Here is a 22,505-nt window from a genome sequence, read left to right on the forward strand (position 1 = left end):
CCCCCTCGCAGTTTGTCTCATTTGCGCCGCCCGTCCCGGTCGCTTGGTCCCATCCTGGTGCACCGCACGTCCCGGTTGTACCGCCCCGTCCGCCTGTGTGGCCACCGGCTCTCCTGCTCCCATCCACGCGTGGCGCTAATGGGCTATCGATTCGGCTCTCATTTGTTTGTGTGTGTGCATGCGCAGTGCTTATGTCTTTATGTGCCACCTGTGAGTTATGGCGAGAGGGAGACCGCCGCAGTGGGTGTCTGGGTCAATAGCAATCATAACCACAACCACCACCACAACAACAACAACTATTACAGGCATTATTTATCCAGGAGAGCCTCGCCGGGTGTCATTGCCAAGGCCACGTCCAATAATGGGGTCCCGAGCCCCAGGCCCCAGGCCGTAGTCAGGGTCAGGGCCTGCTTCTGTAGGATCCCTGTGGAAGCATTTTGCACGGACAGAGCGATACCAGTCCACGCGGCATGGCGTTCGCCAGCGCACACCAGTTCCCCTTGGCCTTGTCATTGTGACGGGTGTTGTTTTGCGTTCTCGCGTTTGCCGTCATCCCAGTTGCGAATGGAGTGCCTCTGCCAACACAAGTTAGCCCTCCGCGGGCTGACCGTCATAGCTGTTGCGCTTCACCACGTTCAGAACCCGCACGCGCGCTGTCAATCCCACAGTGATTAGCGAGAGTTGCTGTCAATTAACTTGGGAAACGTGCGCGGCGCTGATTTAATGTCCAATCGCGACTTGTTTAAAACTAAAATTATTGCGCTTGCCGTTTCATAAATATTTAATCAGGAGATCAAATATTTACTGGAATGAAACGGATGGCGATAACAGCCGTTACATAACGGTGTTATGCAAAACGAGCGACGCGTCGATAGTGGGTTGTATATCTGTACAACGTGACCCAGATGGACTGGGTCATCTCATGCACTGCGTCATGCAGCACCACCACACTGCAGGCCACAACAACACACCCGCTCACTCACTCGCCCACTCACACACTAGCTCATTCACTCGCCCCTCCACCACTCACTCGCCCACCCACTTTCTCACCCAGTCACCACACTACAGGTCTCAACGCCTCTCTTTCCATCGTACCGGTCTGTTTGGGAACCCCCTCCGATCATCGTCTCTTTCCCCCCCACGCTCTCAGAACAGCGACCTCCAACCTCGCTCACTCCAACAATCAAGAGACGGCGTCAACACCCTTCATCTATTGCAACATCCACAGTGCCGGTTGTTGCTGCCCGCTTGCCATTTTTGGCCTTCGGGGCCTGTGCTCAGCCACAGGGGGGGATACGACGTCGTTGCGGCGACCCTACGGGGCTGGGCGTGTGTGTGTCTGTCGGCGACCCTACGGGGCTGGGCGTGTGTGTGTGTCTGTCGGCGACCCTACGGGGCTGGGCGTGTGTGTGTGTCTGTTGGCGACCCTACGGGGCTGGGTGTGTGTGTGTGTCTGTCGGTGACCCTACGGGGCTGGGCGTGTGTGTGTCTCTCATCCGGACGTGGAGGTCCATGACCTCGAGAGTCTGTGGTGATGGCGGTGGCGGCAGTGCCAGACTCGGCCACGCGGGGAGGTCTGCGACGAGGGGAAATTGTCAAAGACGGCCCCCCGGTGTAATTCCACGCCACTGCTGGTGGAGGGAAGAGGAATGTCGTCGGGGAGAGAGAGGGGGGGCAGGGGAGAGACGGGACCCTTTTCGACACACGGCGAGAGAGAAGGGACGTGGGAGTCCGGGAGATGGACAGCGAGCGAATGTGTCTGTGCGTGCCGTGCGCGTGTCATAACTCAGCCTGAGTGAGCGGACTTGTCACGGGTGTCACCCGCGCGTTGTTCCTCATCGCGAAGCGGGAGACGTTGTTGCCGCATCTCGCCGGCCGGCGCTGTCAGCTGTCGCCCCCGGGTCGCGCCGTGCCAACTCCTGCATCTCAAACCGAATTCTCGTCCGGGCATTCCGTATGTCACGCGTGCCACGTGTGGTCACGGTTAGCACGCTGCGATGTGAACCCAACGATCCGAGTTCATTTCCCGCTCAAGGTCAACACCAGTCACGAATATCTGAATCGGTCCTGGGCCTCCCTTAGGTAGACTCAGCCTCAAATGAGTACCTGGTGCGATGTGTAAACATCGCCACTGGGGAGACAAAGGCGGCCGGGCGTGGTTTTGGCTACCCCACCCCCTCGTATGCTGCGTCGGCCTTTATAGGTGCTATCTTACAGCACTTGTTCACAAATAGCATTTGCCCCCTTAGCCTGTGCAGGATATCGAGGCAATCTTTGACCGCGTGTGTGCGTGCGCATGTGTGCACTTGAATACGGTTTCCTTTACCCCATATTGCATACTGCGCGTTTGACCTTTGACCCGTGTGGGTGTTGCTGGTGCAGGTGCGTGATGAGGATAACCCCGCGCTGGACCCCATCACCAATGGGCTGGCGCACGTGGCTCATTACGGTGCGTATCCCTCCGCCGGCATCTCTTGCGTGGCGAGCGACGAGAACTCCTTCCTCCAGTGCCCGGGAGTTATGATAATAACGTAGATATACGTTTGTCCGTCCGTTCGCTTGTTATCCGTCTATCTTTCCGTTCCTCCCCACCGTCCGTTCGTTGCTCTGTCCTTAATTGTATCTGTCCAAATTCGTAAATCTTATCAGTTCATCCGTACATCTGGAAATTACGTGTCTGTCTGTTCATTTGTAAAATTCTATCCCTCGCTCCGTCCGTCGACGATATGAGCATCGAAATCATGCGAGTGTGTGGGGATCAACGTTTTTTTTTCATAGTTGACCTCCTCGGACGACTGTAGGCCACCGATAACCGCAGCGTCAAACTTACATTTAGTTGATTCCCGAATGGAGCCCGCACCCTCGTTTATCAAATCACAACGGAGACGGCACTTTATCCTGAATAATATCGTTCGCGAAAGCCCACGCGTTAAAAAATAATTACCGGTCTTATGCGCACAAGTGCAGATTCCGTCCGCTCGGTAGTGAAACGCTGCGCTGACTTCCGGCGGGGGGAGCAGCAGCCTGGTGTGCTCGTCAGAGCCGGGATAGTTAATCTTGTGTCGTTTTTAGCGCAATCGATCATCACTTGTAAATGAAGGAAACGAGTTTAAAGATCGATGGTGGGTTTAGCGCACGGGTGTCGGGTCTCTCTAGCCGGACTGCCTTTTGTTGTTGTAACTTTCTGACCTGCCCCAACCAGACATCTGTGAAGTCGAGCTTCATAGCGGGGGTGCGCACTAGTGCTGCCCCCACTCCCATAGTGCTGCCCCCCGCGTGCTGCCCCCATCCTCGTAGTGCTGCCCTCCCCCCCCCCACCCGTGGTTACCACGCCGCTCCTGCCCTTCTCTTGCGTCCCTCGTTAATTGTCACGGCAACGTGGGAAAGAGGAGGATCCGTCCCAGCTGCTTCATCCATCTGCTGCCTCCTCCTGTGCCCCTACTTTGGCAGAATTGTCACTTTACCCTTCACACAATGGCCCACACCGCACCCACAACACACCGCTGGTGATCCACACCGCACCATCGACCCACGCCACACCCCACTACGCACCATAGGCCCACACCACACTCCACCATAGACCCACAACCACACCATAGACCCACAACCACACCCCCACACCGCACCATAGACCCACACTCCACACGGCAGTAAACAGGGCGGTTAACAGGTTAATGGGTTAACGGGTTATTGGGTTAACGGGTTATTGGGTTAACGGGTTAACAGGTTAACGGATTAACCGACGCTGCCACGATTTGTGGCGCGCGTCCCATAACCATGCTGCTGCTGCTGCTGCTGCGTGCGTCACTAACGCGCCGCATACGCAGGACCACGGGTCACTCGCTGGCGTGCGACGAGCTCCACTCGCACTCTCACACTCTCACACTCGTGGAGAATCGCTTAATTAGCGTCATGCAGGGTGTGGGGGGGGTGGCGGTGAGGTGGGTGGGGGGGGCCACGGGGAGGGGGGGGGGGACCGAGCATTGGGGAGAGCGTGGGGACACAGAGGACAGACAAGAAGGGAGCAGAGCAGATGGGAGGGAGCCTTGAGCACAGTAGTGAGTGTACAGGCAGCGGTGAGTGTACAGGCAGTGGTGAGTGTACAGGCAGCGGTGAGTGTACAGGCAGCGGTGAGTGTACAAGCAGTGGTGAGTGTACAGGCAGTGGTGAGTGTATAGGCAGCGGTGAGTGTACAGGCAGCGGTGCGTGTACAGGCAGTAGTGAGTGTACAGGCAGTAGTGAGTGTACAGGCAGCAGTGAGTGTACAGGCGGTGCAACTGCACTGGGGCCCGTGAGCCGTAGGGTCCCGGGCTGTGGGATACAGAGAGGGGGGAGGGGAAACTGTAAATGGGGGGAGGGGGGGCCCATGGGACTCCACTGCTGGGAGAGAGAGAAGACGTGGGGGAGCTTTGGAAGGAATGTGGTTGGGGAGAGAGGGGATCCTGGTGGGATCCTGGTGGGAGAGAGGGGATCATGGTGGGAGAGAGGGGGATCCTGGTGGGATCCTGGTGGGATCCTGGTGGGAGAGAGGGGATCATGGTGGGAGAGAGGGGGATCCTGGTGGGATCCTGGTGGGATCCTGGTGGGAGAGAGGGGATCATGGTGGGAGAGAGGGGGATCCTGGTGGGATCCTGGTGGGAGAGAGGGGATCCTGGTGGTATCCTGGTGGGATCCTGGTGGGATCCTGGTGGGAGAGAGGGGATCCTGGTGGGATCCTGGTGGGATCCTGGTGGGAGAGAGAGGAGGCACTCGGGCCAGGGGTGGTGCAGACCGCCGGTGGAAGGGGGGGGAGCCGCACTCGGCAGAGATGGAGGAGGAAACCGGCTGTGCCGTGGGGGGTGGGGGCACGCGCCGGTTCGGGGTGGAGCGCCGCCGCTGCTGCTGCTGCTGCTGTCCAGCCGGGATTTTCTAACAAAGACACAGAGGGAGGGGGGGGGTAGAGAGAAGGGGGGTGGAGGAGAGAGGGGATGCTGTGAATCCGAAACAGCAGCCGGTACCCGGACGTCAGGGACAACGGCAGGGGAGGGGTGCGCAAGAGCTCGAGCCCACAGAGTAGCCCCCCGCGCCCCTCCCCCCATCCCCAGCCCCCCCTCCCCCACCGGCACACGGGGATGAAATGAGACTCATTTGAAGAGCGGTAATTTAAACGTCGTTGGGGGGAGACTGGCGGCGTCGCGTGCCGATCCTCACTCGGGATGCAGCGCCGCGTCGACTCTCGTCCCACGCTCGGTCACACACCGCCCCGCTCAGTCACACACCGCCCCGCTCAGTCACACACCGCCCCGCTCAGTCACACACCGCCCCGCTCAGTCACACACCGCCCCGCTCAGTCACACACCGCCCCGCTCAGTCACACACCGCCCCGCTCAGTCACACCCCGCCCCGCTCAGTCACACACCGCCCCGCTCAGTCACACACCGCCCCGCTCAGTCACACACCGCCCCGCTCAGTCACACCCCGCCCCGCTCAGTCACACAGCGCCCCGCTCAGTCACACACCGCCCCGCTCAGTCACACCCCGCCCCGCTCAGTCACACCCCGCCCCGCTCAGTCACACCCCGCCCCGCTCAGTCACACACCGCCCCGCTCAGTCACACACCGCCCCGCTCAGTCACACACCGCCCCGCTCAGTCACACACCGCCCCGCTCAGTCACACACCGCCCCGCTCAGTCACACACCGCCCCGCTCAGTCACACACCGCCCCGCTCAGTCACACACCGCCCCGCTCAGTCACACACCGCCCCGCTCAGTCACACACCGCCCCGCTCAGTCACACACCGCCCCGCTCAGTCACACACCGCCCCGCTCAGTCACACACCGCCCCGCTCAGTCACACACCGCCCCGCTCAGTCACACACCGCCCCGCTCAGTCACACACCGCCCCGCTCAGTCACACACCGCCCCGCTCAGTCACACACCGCCCCGCTCAGTCACACACCGCCCCGCTCAGTCACACACCGCCCCGCTCGGCTACCCACTCTGACTACCTGCCCCGCTCAGTCACACACCGCCCCACTCAGTCACACACCGCCCCGCTCAGTCACACACCGCCCCGCTCAGTCACACACCGCCCCGCTCAGTCACACACCGCCCCGCTCGGCTACCCACTCTGACTACCCGCCCCGCTCAGTCACACACCGCCCCGCTCGGCTACCCACTCTCGACTACCCGCCCCGCTCAGTCACACACTGCCCCGCTCGGCTACCCACTCTGACTACCCGCCCCGCTCGACTACCCACTCTTCGGCTTGCCCTCCCACTTACCAGCGCCGTTAATTACCTCAAACGGCGCCCCTTCCCATTTCCCCCCACCTCCCGGTGCCGTTCATCACCGTAATTAGCCCCCCGCTTGTTTTGCGCAAATGATTTGTTCCCATTAGGGTGACGGTACGGCCGCCGGATAAGCGGCTCCTCACTGTCCCACGTTGGGCTTCAGTTGGTCCTTGCTGTGGTATGCGTGGTATCTGTGTTGTGTTATGTGTGTTGGGTGTCGTGTGCTGTGCTGTGCGCTGTGCTGTGCGGTATGCGTGGTATCTGTGTTGTGTTCTGTGTGTTGGGTGTCATGTGCTGTGCTGTGCGCTGTGCTGTGCGGTACGTGTGATGTCTGTGCTGCTGTGCCGCAGAATGTGGGCTGTGGTATGATAATAGCCACTGTGGAACTGCTCCCCATACGTCCGTGACAAATATTCCCCGTATAGCCTCAACAGACTGTCGGGGCAAGTGCTGTTTGCGAGCACCTATGAAAGCCAGAACGGCACACGGGGCGGTGCGTGGCCAGCACCACGCCGGCCGCTTTTGTCTCCCCAGTGGCGATGTTTACACACATCACCGGGTACTCATTTGAGGCTGAGTCGACCTAGGGGAGGCCCAGGACAGGTTCAGAATACCGTCACCGGTGTTGGCCGTGAGTGGGAATTGTACTCGTGTCACCAGGTTCGTAGCGGAGTGTGCTAACCACTGCACCACCGATCCCACGATCTCACACACGACGTCAACTCCATGTTGCGCTGCATCCCAGGTGCTTCTGCCACGCGGCACCTAATCCTTCGCGTCGTGACTCTCCCAAAATACATGCCTCCTCCCCTTTCCCCTCTGCTCTCTCTCCCACGCTGCCCCCCACCTCCTCCCCCCGTCGGCAGGCAAGGAGACGCTGATCCCCGCTCTGTCCCCGCGCTCCCTGCTCCCCGCGGAGCTGGGATCCTACCTCAGCTACGAGGGGTCGCTCACGGCGCCGCCCTGCTCCCCGCTCGTCAGCTGGGCCGTCTACAGCCAGCCGGCCTTCATCTCACACGCACAGGTGCGGGCCCACACGCACGCACGCCGCCGCCGCTGGGCTCGCCTGACCCCGGGTCAGAGACGGGGGGCCCACGAGGGGGGAGTTGTCGGTGGCATCACCGGACGGGGTCATCGACGGATCACTTGTGAGGTCGCCAGGGGGGTTACTTGGTGGAGTTACTAGTGGGCTCACTGATGTTTTTCTTTCACCAGGTAAGTCCCACTGAGCTATACAGCTCTTTTTCAGAAGCGACCTGGCCACAAATGATAGCCCAACGAAGTGGCTTATCGCGTGGACATTTACAGCAGCCAAATACTCAAAACGCGTGTTGATTCTGAATGTGGAGGGAAAACCCAGAGGACCCGGCGAAAAATCCACGTAACCACGGGGAGAGAGACATGCGATCGAACTCCAAACACACAGCAGCAGGCGTCAGGGTCGGGATCGAACCCACGACCTCCTGTATACCAGGCGAAGTAGGTGAGGTCATTGGCGGGGTCACCAATTGGGGTCCATGATGAGGTTATTTGCGGGGTCACCGTGGGGTCACCAATCGGATAACCGGTGGGGTCACGAGTTGTGTCACTGGTGGTGTGCCACGAGTTGTTCTACGAGCGCTGTATGTGCATTGTTTAGTGTGTTCCACGTGTCCCATGTCTCATGTATAATGTGTGCTATGCAATGCTATCCGTAGTGCTATGACATGTACCACTTGTGCCGTGTCTAATGTATCCCATGTACCGTGCGTGCTGTGCTCCTGCCATGCGCATGCCGTGCGCGTGCTGTGCGGCGGAGGGCAGCTGTCCCGTTTCTGTGGAGTGTTCACGGTGGAGTGCGTGGGCTTCAGCAAGGTGGTCGACTACCTGCAGGACAACTACCGGCCCCTGCAGCCTAGCGCCGGCATCGCCATCTACCTCGCCTCGCCCACACACCTCGCCCTGGCAGGTGAGGCTCGCCACACAGGTGTGTGTCTGTACACAGGTGTGTCTGTTCACAGGTGAGGCTCGCCCCAGAGGTGTGTGTTTGCTCACAGGTGCGTGTCTGTACACAGGTGTGTGTCTGTTCACAGGTGTGTGTGTTCCTAGGTGTGTGTCTGTTCACAGGTGTGTGTCTGTTCACAGCTGAGGCCCAGTGGTCCCACTCGTCCGGCCAGTACCTTCGCAGAGTGATCCTCGCAGAAAAGCTCCTGACTCGGCGACGTGATTGGACACTTGTTTTTTCCTGCTGCGTGGCACCTTGGCCTGGTGGTGGTGGTGGTGGCGGTGGTGGTGGCGGTGCTGGTACTGGCCGCGGTGGTGCTGGCGACTGCTTTGAGCGGGTTTTGTCGTGAGCGCCGGGCCAGGGAAGGGGTTAAGTCTGACCGTGGTGGATACATTAGCGTCAGACGGGCAGAAGCCAGATAGATGTCGTTAGGGAGCGAATGTCAGGATTCGCAGATTAGCGACGCTACTGCCACACGCACACAGACACAAAGATTCCCCGTGTAACCTCAACAGACTGTAGGGGCAAGTGTTGTTTGCGAGCACCTACGAAGAGGTGTGTGGCCAGAAGGGGTGGTTGGCCAGTTCCACATGTGTAGACATGTGCTAACAAAGACAAAGATCTCCCGAATAGCCTTGAACAGACTGTTGGGGCAAGTGCTGTTAGCGAGCACCTATGAAGGCCGGCACAGCACACGAGGGGGTGGGGTAGCCAGCACAATTTAAGGCTGAGTGTACTCAAAACCGGCTCAGATATTCGTCGCCGGTGTTGGCGGACGTGAGTGTGAATCGAACTTGGGTCATCAGGTTCATAGCTCAGTGCGCTAACCACTGCGCCACCGCTCTTCATACACACACACACGTACACACAGACAGGTGACCCCTGCTCCTCTTTGCACGGGCCGTGCGCGGGTCGGGGCACACGTGCTCCTGACAGCTGACTGGCACGTTCCTTTGAAGAATTTTAATTGGAGGCATTTGCACACGTCTTGCTGGTGGTGAGGGTGGGGGCGTCGTGGGTGGTGGAGTGGAGCGGGCAGCCTGGGGCTATACTGGCCAAGTTGCCGAGCGCGATGGGGGTGGGAGGTGGCGGTGGCGGTGATAAGGGCGGTGGAGGTTTTAGCTGTGGTGTGGGGGCACTGCCGGTGGTGATGGTGGGTGCGGTGTTGGTAGCGGAGTACTGTGGTGTGCATAGCCTCCCCCCCCCCCCCCCGTGTGTAATCATGCCACCTGCTCTCCCGTGGCGACCCGGCGTGTCAGTCGGCGTGTGCCGGGGTTTGGTAATGAGATGCGAGGTCGCGGTGTTTGCTCTCTGGACGCGTCACGATTCCCGCCCCCCGAGCGGTTTCATTAATTACCACGATCAGGGTCACCACTTGGTGAAGCGCTCGATTCCCCCCCGGAAGCGTAACCATCGACAGCTATGGATTCCTCCGTCTGGCGACTCACCGCCGGCAGTACAGCCACGTTGCTGGCATTACAGCCGGAGTGAAATCTGGTGAAGGGGGGGGGGGGGGTTGGGGTTGGAAATGCATCTTTAAACAAATTTCATTTTCACACTCGTACTGTTCACGCCACTTGTCGTGAGTGGGGCTGACAGTAATTGGCGGTGGCGGTCGCGGCGGTGGCGGTCGCGGCGGCGGCGGTAGCATTGGCGGTAGCGACGGGGCTGGCCGTGGTGAGCGGTAGAGGCGGCGGTGGCAGTGAGTGTTGAATTCCGCCCGGGCGGCCCGTGGTTCACCGCAATTGCGGCGTTTGGCGGTTGTGTCGTGGCAGAGTGCAGCACCGTGCCGGACGGGCTGCGCGTCGAGCGGATCGACGGCGACGAGCGGTCGGCTGCCGGCAAGGGGTCGGGGATCGCCGCAACCCTGCGCGTGACCTGGGCTCGACCCCGCGAGCTCTCGGCCAATCCCATCGAGCGCTACGCGGTGACGTACTCGCACGGGGCGAGCCAGGAGGAGGAGGAGCGGCTGACAGACGGAGACCAGGACACGGTGAGGGCGGCGGTGTTAGGGGGGAAGCCGTTTGACGGCGCGCGAGAGCCGGCAGTGCCGAGCGAGGTCCTGGGTTCGAATCCGAGGGTCGGCAGCGGCCCACGCACGGTGGAACTGAGCGCAGTCGTCGGCGTCTGCGTGGAGAATCTCGGCAGCAAACCGAGCGAACGAGGCAACGCGCCTCCCGTCGCACACCTGTCCCTGCACACAAAGCGCCGTCGTACCGATTGGAGCGTTGAGCCAACGCTGCGGAAGTTACACACTCGCAGAAGGCCCTCTGGCTGATGGGATGTGTACAAAGACAAATGTGTGTTTTACTGAATGTGCGGGGACAGATACGTGAAGGAGTCGGCATATTGTCTGTTGCTGATTCACTGGAATTAAACTGTGTGGGGGAGATGACGAACTCGGTCACCGTCCCTTATCCCCGCTCGTTATTTTCCGTGAAGAGGGTTGTAATTGAAACTGCGGATGGCGCAGCTGCGAATGAAGCAATCGCGAGCGGCGCTTTCTCGGCGATGAAGCGCTCGCCCCACCGGTGGAGATTCCACTTCACATTGGCCCCCAACACTACTCCTGCTGTTGCTGCTTCTGCTGCTGCTGCTGCCACTCGGTGATCTGGGGGCTCACTGCCCACCCCCGCACAGCCCCACGCACGGTCCGACCCGCCCGTGGCAGGGTCATCATCTCCTCCGCGCATGGGAAATATCAGTCAATGCAGACACAGCGCAGTGTTCCACTGATCCTGTGTGCATTTATAATGTGTATGTCTCCCCTTTGTGTGTGCATAATGTGTATGTGTCTATATATAATTGCGTGTGTATATCATGTGTGCATGTGTGTATGTGTATATTAAATGTGTTTGTCTCTTTGTGTTTGCATAATGTGTGCGTGTATAATGTGTGCGTGCATAGTGTGTACAATACGTGTGTGTGTGTGTGCGTTGTGTGCTGCGGTAGGGCGTGGTGCTGCGCGACTTGAGCGCCGGCGCCGTCAACCAGATCCGCGTGCGCTCCGTGTGCGAGGGCGGCGTGCGCAGCGCTCCCAGCGACCCCGTCTCCTTCCCCCCGCGCGCCGCCGACCCCGACGGTAACGCGACGCGTCACGGTACAACGTCACGCTGCACGTGGCTACGCCTCTGATCCAGCGGCGAGGGTTGCAGGGTCACACGCAGACTTCGTCGCGGAACTCCGATTTCCCCGTGGGCGTCGAGGAGGCAATACAGCAAGTGTGGACTAATCTCGTGGTGCTACGGGACAGCGTCACCCATCGCACGCATGCGTTTTCTGTGGGTGCTTCGGTTTCCTCCCACGTGTAAACGTGAATTGGCCGACACACCTTCATACGTAGAGGACCGCAGAGCTTGGAGGGAGGGGTGGAATCTCGCACCTCTCCTCCTCGCGCCTCTGAGTCGCACTCTCTCTGCGAGAGCGAGCGGATACTGTGCGGCGTCGTTCCAGGTCGAGATCGTTATTGTAATGACAACGATATGAAACGCCGTGATACAGAGCGGCACGACGTGATACGTCAAGACGACGTACACAATACGACGCAACACGACGTGATGCGAAACAATGACACGGCGCGGTATGACGTGGCACGTGACAGCGGTACGCGCCGCCACACGACGCCGCTCGATCGGCAGCATCGTTACACGCGACGACGCTACGGCGTTGGTGCCGCGACGTTACGCTGCACCGCGCTGCGTGAGACGCAGCGGGAAGCGATCCGGTGCGGCACGACACAACCCGCTCTGCACGCGCGTCCATATAGAGACACGTAGTACGCACGACAGGATAGGACGCAGCGCGAACCAACAAGACGTGACGGGACGAGACACGCTTGCGCGACGAAGAGCGCCCTGCCGGAGGCAGCGGATCCGGCGCCGTGACCACTCGGCATCGATCGTGACCTCTCGGCATCGATCGTGACCCCGACCACGCGGCCGTTTCGTGTCCCGCAGGCTCGGCGAGCAGCGGTCGGGGCGTCCTCTCCTCGTCCTCCTCCCCGGCGAACTGGGTACGTCTGTTCGCTCCTCGCTCCCAGCTCACCCTCGCTCCCAGCTCACCCTCGCTCCCAGCTCACCTTCTCTCCCAGCTCACCCTCGCTCCCAGCTCACCCTCGCTCCCAGCTCATCCTCGCTCCCAGCTCACCCTCGCTCTCAGCTCACCCTCGCTCCTCGCTCCCAGCTCACCCTCGCTCCCAGCTCACCCTCGCTCCTCGCTCCCAGCTCACCTTCTCTCCCAGCTCACCCTCGCTCCGAGCTCACCCTCGCTCCTCGCTCCCAGCTCACCTTCTCTCCCAGCTCACCCTCGCTCCTCGCTCCCAGCTCACCCTCGCTCCCAGCTCACCCTCGCTCCTCGCTCCCAGCTCACCTTCTCTCCCAGCTCACCCTCGCTCCTCGCTCCCAGCTCACCCTCGCTCTCAGCTCACCCTCGCTCCTCGCTCCCAGCTCACCCTCGCTCCCAGCTCACCCTCGCTCCCAGCTCACCCTCGCTCTCAGCTCACCCTCGCTCCTCGCTCCCAGCTCACCCTCGCTCCCAGCTCACCTTCTCTCCCAGCTCACCCTCGCTCCCAGCTCACCCTCGCTGCTCGCTCCTCGCTCCCAGCTCACCCTCGCTGCTCGCTCCTCGCTCCCAGCTCACCCTCGCTCCTCGCTCCCAGCTCACCTTCTCTCCCAGCTCACCCTCGCTCCCAGCTCACCCTTGCTGCTCGCTCCTCGCTCCTCGCTCCACCACTGCGGCCCAATACAGCATGGGGGTGAAGCTGCGATTGGCCCATCGCACGTGCGCACTGTTTGTGGAAAGTAATTTGTAATTTTCTGCTCCAATGAGCATCGAGGCTGCGCTCGTCTCCTGTTCACAAGTTCTCGGTTGAAGTAGATTTTGTTTACCTCGGTGAGAACTCACGAGACCAGGATAGAGGAGTCTCATTTGTGAGAGTGAGTGAGTGAGTGAATGGGTGGGTGCGTGAGAGAGAGGATGGGAGAAACGGTGGGTGAGTGAGTGGGTGAGATTGGGGAATGGAAGAGATGGTGGATGAGTGGTTAAATGATTGAGTGAGTTGGATAGATTTTGTGTGACGAGGGCGATGAGGAAGAGCGATCCAGACGGCATCTGAAAGCGCACGATGCAGTGACCGATGCAGTTTACATAATTGTAAATAATGAATAATTGTACCGCATCGCAGGATCGCGGTAGGTGTCGGCGGCGTGGGGAGGCCTTCATTCAGCAGTGTATTGGCCATGGCTACTCAGCTTTTACAACAACCAAAGTTCCATCGATAAAGCGATAATTTCAATTTGAACGTTTTAATAATGTCATCGTACGTCGCGTACCGACGTGAAAACGACGTCACGCGACGTCGCCTTTGACTGGAACAGCAAGGGAATACCGCCGCGGACGTCTGAAGATTTTCGTTGGTGACGGCTCGACTTTGTCCGCGTGTAGTTCTGCGATGTCCGCTTCCACGCGGGCCCTTCCCCGACACGGATGGGCCGCGCTGCCCCGCGAGGAGTTCTGAACGGATTCTTCGTCTTGTGGCGGCGCGACGCCACGGTAGATGTGGGGGTGGGGTGGGGGGATGAGGGATAGAGGAGACCGTGAGGATGTGATGATAACCACGGTGACGAGGCCAGGAGGTGTGGTGAGAGCGCGGTCGAGTGAGGTGAGGATGCAGTTTGGACCGTGGGTTACGTGGCGAGGACCGTGGCGCGAATACGGTTGAGAAAATGCGGTTACCCCCCCCCCCCATTCCAGGAGGCTGGTGAGAATGCGGTTGATGCCGCTGTGGAAATTGGCAGGCGTGACGGCGGCGGAGGCGGCGGCGGAGGCGGTGGCGGCGGTGGCGGTGTGAGCGTCGGATGTGTTGATGCGCCGTGGTTCTAATTTTCACCTCTCGCTAATGTCTCCGCGCCGAGCCGAGGGGCGGCCACTCGGCCCCTAATGCTTCACACCTGCCAAGCGGGTTGCCGTGGCAACGCTCCGGGGCCGGGGAGGGGGTTCGCTGTGGGGCCCGCTACTGATATGACACAGCCCCCCCCCCCCCACCTGGTTGTAATGAATTCATTGTTTCTTTATGATTAAGAACGGCACCGGGCATCTGGAAAATCGTCACGGCATGCGGACGGCTGGCACCGCGCTTGCTTCTGGGACAAACTTTCCATGCAATTGGCACGGCCATTATGGAACTTACCGGGGGATGATGCGGGCACTATTATTACGTGTCTGATTACGGATTGCTCCACGCGGCCATTATGTGTCCTTTTATAACAGCTCACTCGCTCTCCACTTCTTGCCGTTTCTCCCATGCTAGACCGAGTAGTCTAAAGAGTTTCTGCTGTCAGCCCGGCCACCATGGACTGCACAAACACGAAAAAACTCATCGTATTAAGTTTGGTTTTGCATTTTAATTTGATCCTCATGGCGGTACCCCAGGGCACTATTTTCCCCAGGGGTGTACTTCACTCCGCGACCGGGGTACCAATCAATCCGAAATCAGTGCCACTCCGCGATGTCGAAACGCAGCGAGGACGATGGCGCCGAAACCCCGAACGCTCGCGGCACGCACCACGGTGGTGCGTCTTGAGTACAGCTCGTCGAGACGAGTCGATTGCCGCATCGCCGACCATCAACAGACGAACAATTGCTGTATCACGGACATTGTCCGAGAGCCGGGGTTAAGGTTAATTTGTGTAAATTCCATCGCTGGGATTTTAAATAACGGTTTGACTGTCATGCGACATACATTACTCAGTGTGGCAGGGGCGAGCGGAGGGATCGCAAGAGGTAGCTCTGCGTTTTCCGCTTCTGCGGGGCGTTTGCTTACACAGGAGTGTGATGCACCGCTTCGTGCTTCGAGTGTGAACGGATTTGTCGCTTATGACGCGCGCCGATAATGCGATCGGGATAAACCCCCGGGGAGGTGGGGGGGGGGAAACTAAAATAAATGAAAATTAAAAAAAATTGATTCTTTCAGCAAACGATAATTATGATTTAGCGATCACGAAGGAAGCCGTGGCTGTGTTTCCCAGACCCGGGCTGAAAATATTTAGCTGTAGGGGCGCTGAGCGTGTGCTTGTGCGTCAGCCCAGTTGGGTGACGTGCGGTGTCATTTTTAGACATTTATTAAATTTCGACGGGGACACCGGCCAACAGCAGCCCTCGACTCGATTTCAACGACGTCACGGGGAGGGCTCAAACGTGAAGTGGGTGGCACGGAGCCGCATTGCGGTTCACGAACCACCGGATAATAATAACCAGGGCGTCCCGCCGGAACGGAACCGCGAGAACGACCTACCGCCGGGCCGCGTGAAAATCATAAAAAACCCCTGGGGTGGCAGAAATGCCTTGGCGTAAACGTGGCCCTCCACGGCCCGGTTGGCGTGCCTTGGCTGCCCCCTCGTGGCGAGGCGAGCCGACCACCCTGCCTGGTGCTCTCCAGGGGAGCCGGCCTGTCTACCGATTAATTACTCAAGCAATCAATCACCCGTCGGATTTCCTCCCCTCGCCCCTCCACTCCTTCCCGTCCCTCCCCTATCCCTTCGTAACCTCTAAGTACTCTCTATTGCGGTCGCTCATTCCTCTCTCTTCTATCACCTTTTTCTTTACTATGTCCAGCGCCTTGAATGAAGGCGCTCTATAAATCAAATTGTAAGCGATTAAATCGTTACTAGTTAGGGGACCCCGTGTGCTCCGCAGGTCACCATGGAAACGCGAGGCACGGCGGCAGGACCGCCTGCGGGCAACGGCAGTGCCGCCCCCTCTCCTGGCGCAGCGGGAGATGCTGGCAATTCCCCCCCGTCCTCCGCCGCGCCCCATTGGTTGGTTCCGGCGGCCGCGACCACGCCCGTGCCGGTGACGGCAACTGCGGTGCTCCCCCCGCGGAGCGGCGCAGCCCCCACCCCCGCGGTCCCTGTTACGACCGGCAGCGCCGCGACAACCGGAGGAGGTGGGTGACGTCAGCTGGACCGGCCGAGAGGTCACGGGGTCACTGGCCAGCAGTTTCCGGGTCGCGTTCGATGCGACGTCTGTCGAGGTGTCTGGGTGGCCGTGTCGGAGACGCTGAGCCAGTGCCGCTGAGATCCTGGGGCTGAAATCCGATTTCGTTCGCCCAACCATTCTCCAGCGCAGCCCTCTAGTGTAGCGAGTCCTCGGATCACATCCGATGATTTCGACACTGACGGCTCAAGTTTGGCCGAGTGTAGTTCTGCGATATCCGCTTCCCTGGGCCCTTCCCTGACACGGAGGGGTTACGCTGCCCTGCGAGGAGACCCACAGACTTGCGTGGAGACCCTGAGGCTTGCAGAGAGACCCACAGACTTGCGTGGAGGCCCATAAGGCTTGCAGAGAGACCCACAGACTTGCGTGGAGACCCAGAGGCTTGCAGAGAGACCAATAGACTTGCGTGGAGACCCAGAGGCTTGCAGAGAGACCCACAGACTTGCGTGGAGACCCAGAGGCTTGCAGAGAGACCAATAGACTTGCGTGGAGACCCAGAGGCTTGCAGAGAGACCAATAGACTTGCATGGAGACCCTGAGGCTTGCAGAGAGACCAATAGACTTGCGTGGAGACCCAGAGGCTTGCAGAGAGACCAATAGACTTGCGTGGAGACCCAGAGGCTTGCAGAGAGACCAATAGACTTGCATGGAGACCCAGAGGCTTGCAGAGAGACCAATAGACTTGCATGGAGACCCAGAGGCTTGCAGAGAGACCAATAGACTTGCGTGGAGACCCTGAGGCTTGCAGAGAGACCAATAGACTTGCATGGAGACCCTGAGGCTTGCAGAGAGACCAATAGACTTGCATGGAGACCCAGAGGCTTGCAGAGAGACCAATAGACTTGCGTGGAGACCCTGAGGCTTGCAGAGAGACCAATAGACTTGCGTGGAGACCCAACGTGACGCCAAGAGATCCAATTTAAAGATGCAGCGCCTCTCACCAACCACGCCAGAGTGATTTACACGCCGTCCCAAGGCAACCGTCCCATCGACAGAGAAACTCGAGTCGCGAAGAAGATGGGGTGAGAAGGGTAGTCGGGGAAGTGAAACACGGGAGAGGAGAGAGAGAGAGAGCAACGCCGCGGACCTCACCCCAGGATCAAGCAACCAGGGCCCAGGCCCAATAGCAACAGCGTTTGAGCTGCAAGGTGACTCTGTATGACCGGGTGAGGACTCGTGAGACCAGCGTAGAGGAGTCTCATTCGCAAGATGAGTGACCTGGGGTCACCTCGGTGACAATAGCAAAACAAATACAGGAACAACGATGAAAGAAACGGAAATCGGCGCATCGCCAAGCATTGCCGCCCGTGGATGTGACCGGTGATTGTGCGTACCCAGGGACCGCAACTGCGTGGGTCGCCGTGACGACCGCATCCCGGTCCTCGCCTCCTCCCCACCCCCGGAGCCCGACGCCTCCCACGCGGAGCGGCGCGACCACGGCGACGGGGGGGCGCCGGGGGGGCACCACGCGCGGCACGGCCTCTGCATTGGCGCCGGCATGGAGCAGCCCCACCGCCACGGGTGAGCCGCACCGCACCGAGGGTGAGCCACACCGTGGGTGAGCCACACCGAGGGTGAGAGCAACACCGAGGGCGAGCCACAGCACCTCACCCCAGTAACACGCACGCCTCACTCCCGTCGCCAAGGCTTTCTGTGGAAGTTCCCAGATAACCTTCGCTCAGCGGGAGGTCCTCATTCTCTTCTGCTTCCACCAGAGTCGGGAACTCCATTTCCCCCGCTGCTCAGGCTGTCTACTCCCTGCGTCTGTTCAAGTCCAGACTCAAGACTTCCTCTGCTGCTGCTGCTGCTGCCTTTGACGGACTTCCTCTCTTTGCCATAGACTCCCATAGAGACCCATAGACTCCCATAGAGACCCATAGACTCCCATAGAGACCCATAGACTCCCATAGAGACCCATAGACTCCCATAGAGACCCATAGACTCCCATAGAGACCCTTAGACTCCCATAGAGACCCTTAGACTCACATAGAGACCCATAGACTCTATGCCTCGGTCTCTATAAAATGAACATGGCCACTGTCTCTATGCAGAATCTGGATAGAGGCCGATCTATAAACTTCCCGGAGGGCGGGGGGGCTCTCAAGATTGAAAGCGTTTTAATTCGGGCCCTGCATTAATAATAATAATAAAACATTAAACATTTACTTTTGCAAACGTCAATACCCTACCAATTTCCAATTATTGGATCTCAAGTCAGTAGGGGAGGGAGGGGGATGAGGGGTTTATCCCCCCCCCCCCCCCCACTTGGACCTTCCACTGCGTCTTGAGCCGAGGTCGCGTCGGAGGTGGCAAGGTGGCGCCGCAGTGGAGACGCACGTAGCCCACGGCAACCAGGGCCTGGGTTCGATTCGCGACCATGACGTTTGTACGTTCTCTCGCCCTGTTCTGCATGGGTTTCCTCCGTGTTCTCCGGGTTTCTCCTCCCGTAGCTAAACCCACACACACAGTGGAACCCCCAGAACATCCCAATGCTAAGAAATCACCGACAGATCACTCCGTTGGGATCACACAGCAGCAGCAGCAATGACGTCACCCCCCTTTACCGCAAAAACTTGGCAAGGCCCTCCTGAAAAAGAGTATTGAGGCTCCGTGACGCTCTCCCGGGTAAACGAGCACGAGCATGATGATAACAATAGCAACGATAATGATTTAAATCCACATTGTGCCTTGCGTTGTCGTGGTCATCGTCAGCCCCGTCGGCGAACACCACGGAGGCCGCGGCGGGGCCTGGCGTGACGGACAGAGGAGAAGGGGGCAGTGGCGGCGGCGGCGTCTCTGTTCCCGCAGCGCTGCCCACCACTCCCCGGCCTGCGCTGGTCGGCACCGTTGCCGCCAACGCCACCCTCGCCACCCTCGCCGCCAACGCCACCCTCGCCACCCTCGCCACCGTCGGCGTCGCCCGCGGCGACCGCGGCGACCGCAGGATGTGGGCGACCGCCGCCGTTCCGGACCCCGGGGTTCGGAACGGCACTGAGCGCGCCGGCGGAGGGCGCACTCGTGCAGGTGTGGGTGCCGTCCGTCTCCGGCGAGTGTGTGTGTGTATGAGAGTGTGTGTGTGTATGGGAGTGTGTGTGTGTATGGGAGTGTGTGTGTGTATGGGAGTGTGTGTGTATGGGAGTGTGTGTGTATGGGAGTGTGTGTGTGTGTGTGTGAGAGTGCGTGTATGAGTGTGTGTGTGTATGAGAGTGTGTGCGTGTGTGTGAGAGTGTGCGTGTATGAGTGTGTGTGTGTATGAGAGTGTGTGTGTGTGTGCGTATGTGCATGTGTCTTCGTGTGTGGGGTAGTCGTGGGAAGTGGTGGCGTAGCGGTTAGTGCGTTGCGCCATGACGATTATCTGAACCGGTCCTGGGTCTCCCCTAGGTCGACTCAGCCTTGAATGAGTTCCTAGTACAGTGTGTAAACATCGCCACTAGGGAGATAAAGGCGCCTGGGCACGGTACTGGCCACCCACCCCCTTGGGTACCGTTCGGCTCTTCATAGGTGTCCGTTAACAGCACTTGCCCCAAGTCTGTTGAGGCTATACGGGGGATCTTTGTCTTTGTGTGGGGTAGTGTGGTGCTGTATGGTGCAGTACTGTGTTGTTGTGTGGTTCTCTACGGTGCAGTGCTGTGTTGTGGCATATGGTGCGATGTTGTATGGTGCGGTGCGGTGCTTTGTGGTGCGGTGCAGGCATGGTGAACGAGTCCCACGAAGGCCTGGCTCATGGCCCCATCACCGACTGGAAGATTCCGCTGATGATCGTGTCGGCGCTTACCTGCGTGTGCCTGGCGCTGCTGCTGTCCATCCTCGTGTACTGGAGGTACTGGCACCCACGCACAGCCAGAGAGACAGAGATGGAGAGAGACGCAGAGAGAGGGGGAGTGACGGTGACATGCGGTGCGGTGTGGGGTGCTCTGTGGTGATGCTGTACAATACTGTGCGGTGTGGTGGTGACATGCGGTGTTGTGTAGTGGTGCGGTGTGGTGGTGCGCTGTGGTAATGTGTGGTGGTGCGGTGTGGTGTGGTGGTGATGTGCCGTGTTGTGCCACAGGAAGTGTTTTCAGACGGCGCACTTCTACGTGGAGGACAGCAGCTCTCCACGCGTGGTGCCACCTTCTGGCCTCCCCGCAATCCCCATCCCCGGTGAGCACGCACACAGCGCACACAACAACAACAACATCAACAACAGCTGACATTCACCACCAAGTGGCGGCGACATCACCACGGAAATTGTGCCAGGCTAGATGCACGTTGAGGTCGTCACGTGAAGTGTGGAAGGCTTGCTGGTCGGAGGTCACGGGACAAACCCAGATATCATTTTCTACGAGCCTTTTGCCCATCCAAGGACGGGTGTATTGCAGTAAATCTGAAACTTGCAAGCGAAAAGCAGACCGCGACGTGATATTCATTGCATCAATTCGTGTGCAATTTGTAAGGCCGCGGTGACACAGACCTATTTCATTTAAAGGTTATAATCCTGACTTAAAGCTTTCGTGACTGCAGGAATTCATTCTCTTTGGGTCTTTCGGTAAAGTCACGTAGATAGAAAAATAAAAAATAAATCACGACGTTTCGATCGCGACACGAGAAATCGTCTTCAGGTGAAAAAATACAGCGAGCTACTGTGCGCCTGCTGTATTTTATACCTACGTGACTTTACTGAAAGACCCAAAGAGTAAAGGTGATAATCCCTTGTTCATCATGACGTCCTTTTTACTGTGATGCCTCAACAGCGTTACGGTGATCGCGTGACGTGAGGGTTCTGCCTGCGTAGTGAGGGTTGTAAGTTGACGCTGAGGAGGGGGGGAGGAGGCGCCTCGCCCCCCCATGTGGAGTGACGTCAGCTGCTAATTAATATTAATGAGGGGGGGTGGGTCCATGTGGAGGACGTGACTTGTTCATGAGTATTAATGAGGGGGGCTGGCCGATGTGGAGTGACGTCACGCGCGGGACACACAGACATGCTTGGCTCATTATCGTAGTCAATTCATCCACATGACAACACACCGCATCATGGTATAGCGTTTAAAACATCAGCACTGGGGAGACAAAGGCGGCCAGGCGTGGTGCTGTCCCCACCACCCGCTCTTTGCACTGTGGCGCCCTTCACAGGTGCTCGCTGTACAGCACTTGACCCGGCAGGCTGTTGAGGCTATCAGGGGGATCTTTGTCTTTGTGTGTGTGCGTGTGGTGTGTAGAGGACGGCGAGGCGCTGCCAGTGAAGCTCTTTGCCCGACACGTCGGGGAGATGCACGAGGGTGCCCTGCACAGCTTCAGCCAGGAGTTTGAGGTCAGGTCAACAGAGTCAGGGGGTCAGAGGCTGATTGAGAACAGGGAGTCGACAACCAAAATAACAAGCAGACCCTTTTTATTTCAAATTTGGTACAAAACTCAATATTTCAAGAGCCGCCAATGCATGTGAATACACACATACATACACAAAGACAAAGACCCCCTGTATAGCCTGTAACAGACTGTTGGGGCAAGTGCTGTTAGCGAACACCTATGAAGGCCGGAACGGTACACGTAGGAGAGGCCCAGGACCGGTTCAGGTAATCGTCACTGGTGGTGTTGGTCGTGAGCGGGAATCGAACCCGGGTCGCCGGGTTTGTAGCGCAGTGTGCTAACATACTCCCCATACACACATACATACTCACATACATACTCCCCATACACACATACACACACACATACCTACATACATACACACACACATACATACACACACACATACATACACACACACATACATACACACACACATACTTCCCATACACACAAACCTACACAAATACACACATACATACATACACACGAAACGTCACGAAGCAGTCGGTAAAGAGCTGCAGGTTGCCGTCCCAAAAGCCGGGTGTCCGTCCCAGAATGTCACGCGCTTTAAGTCGGGGCCCACATTAATAATATAAGCAGTCGATGTGTTTGTCTCCGGTAAATATCAATAATGAAACACCGATATCCCGGGTCTCTAGGTGGGAGCGATCGCCCCCATTGCTTCTCCCCCCCCTCGCCTCACTCCAATAGCTAAAAAAAACCCACGCAGTGTAATCGGTATCGGCCAAAACATCCCAATGCTGAAAAATCGCCTGCAGATCACTGACTTGGTGTTCACGCAGCATCAGCGTCCCCCTACTGTGCAAACATGGCAGGACCCTCCTGAAGAAGAGTCTTGAGACTCGGCGAGGGTTTTACGGGTAAAACAAGCGTAGCGGTAACAAGAACAACAATAATGATTCGGCTAG

At 58.7% G+C, this 22,505-nt stretch overlaps 1 protein-coding gene across 8 annotated transcripts in view; it reads left to right on the plus strand.

The window, feature by feature from the left end:
* LOC144946158 (receptor-type tyrosine-protein phosphatase gamma-like) overlaps window positions 1–22,505 on the plus strand; it is a 77,498-nt gene that overhangs the window by 45,728 nt on the left and 9,265 nt on the right. For all 8 annotated transcript variants that reach the window (XM_078874933.1, XM_078874934.1, XM_078874935.1 and 5 more), the window contains 12 exons: window positions 2,383–2,449; window positions 7,139–7,296; window positions 8,076–8,220; window positions 10,032–10,249; window positions 11,209–11,338; window positions 12,213–12,268; window positions 15,949–16,198; window positions 17,587–17,769; window positions 18,961–19,272; window positions 19,939–20,068; window positions 20,300–20,391; window positions 21,447–21,538. In XM_078874933.1, the coding sequence (XP_078731059.1) occupies window positions 2,383–2,449; window positions 7,139–7,296; window positions 8,076–8,220; window positions 10,032–10,249; window positions 11,209–11,338; window positions 12,213–12,268; window positions 15,949–16,198; window positions 17,587–17,769; window positions 18,961–19,272; window positions 19,939–20,068; window positions 20,300–20,391; window positions 21,447–21,538 (1,833 nt within the window). The remainder of the gene's footprint in view (window positions 1–2,382; window positions 2,450–7,138; window positions 7,297–8,075; window positions 8,221–10,031; window positions 10,250–11,208; window positions 11,339–12,212; window positions 12,269–15,948; window positions 16,199–17,586; window positions 17,770–18,960; window positions 19,273–19,938; window positions 20,069–20,299; window positions 20,392–21,446; window positions 21,539–22,505) is intronic.

This window comes from Lampetra fluviatilis, chromosome 40 (genome assembly GCF_964198595.1).
Source record: "Lampetra fluviatilis chromosome 40, kcLamFluv1.1, whole genome shotgun sequence".
NCBI lineage: Eukaryota > Metazoa > Chordata > Hyperoartia > Petromyzontiformes > Petromyzontidae > Lampetra > Lampetra fluviatilis.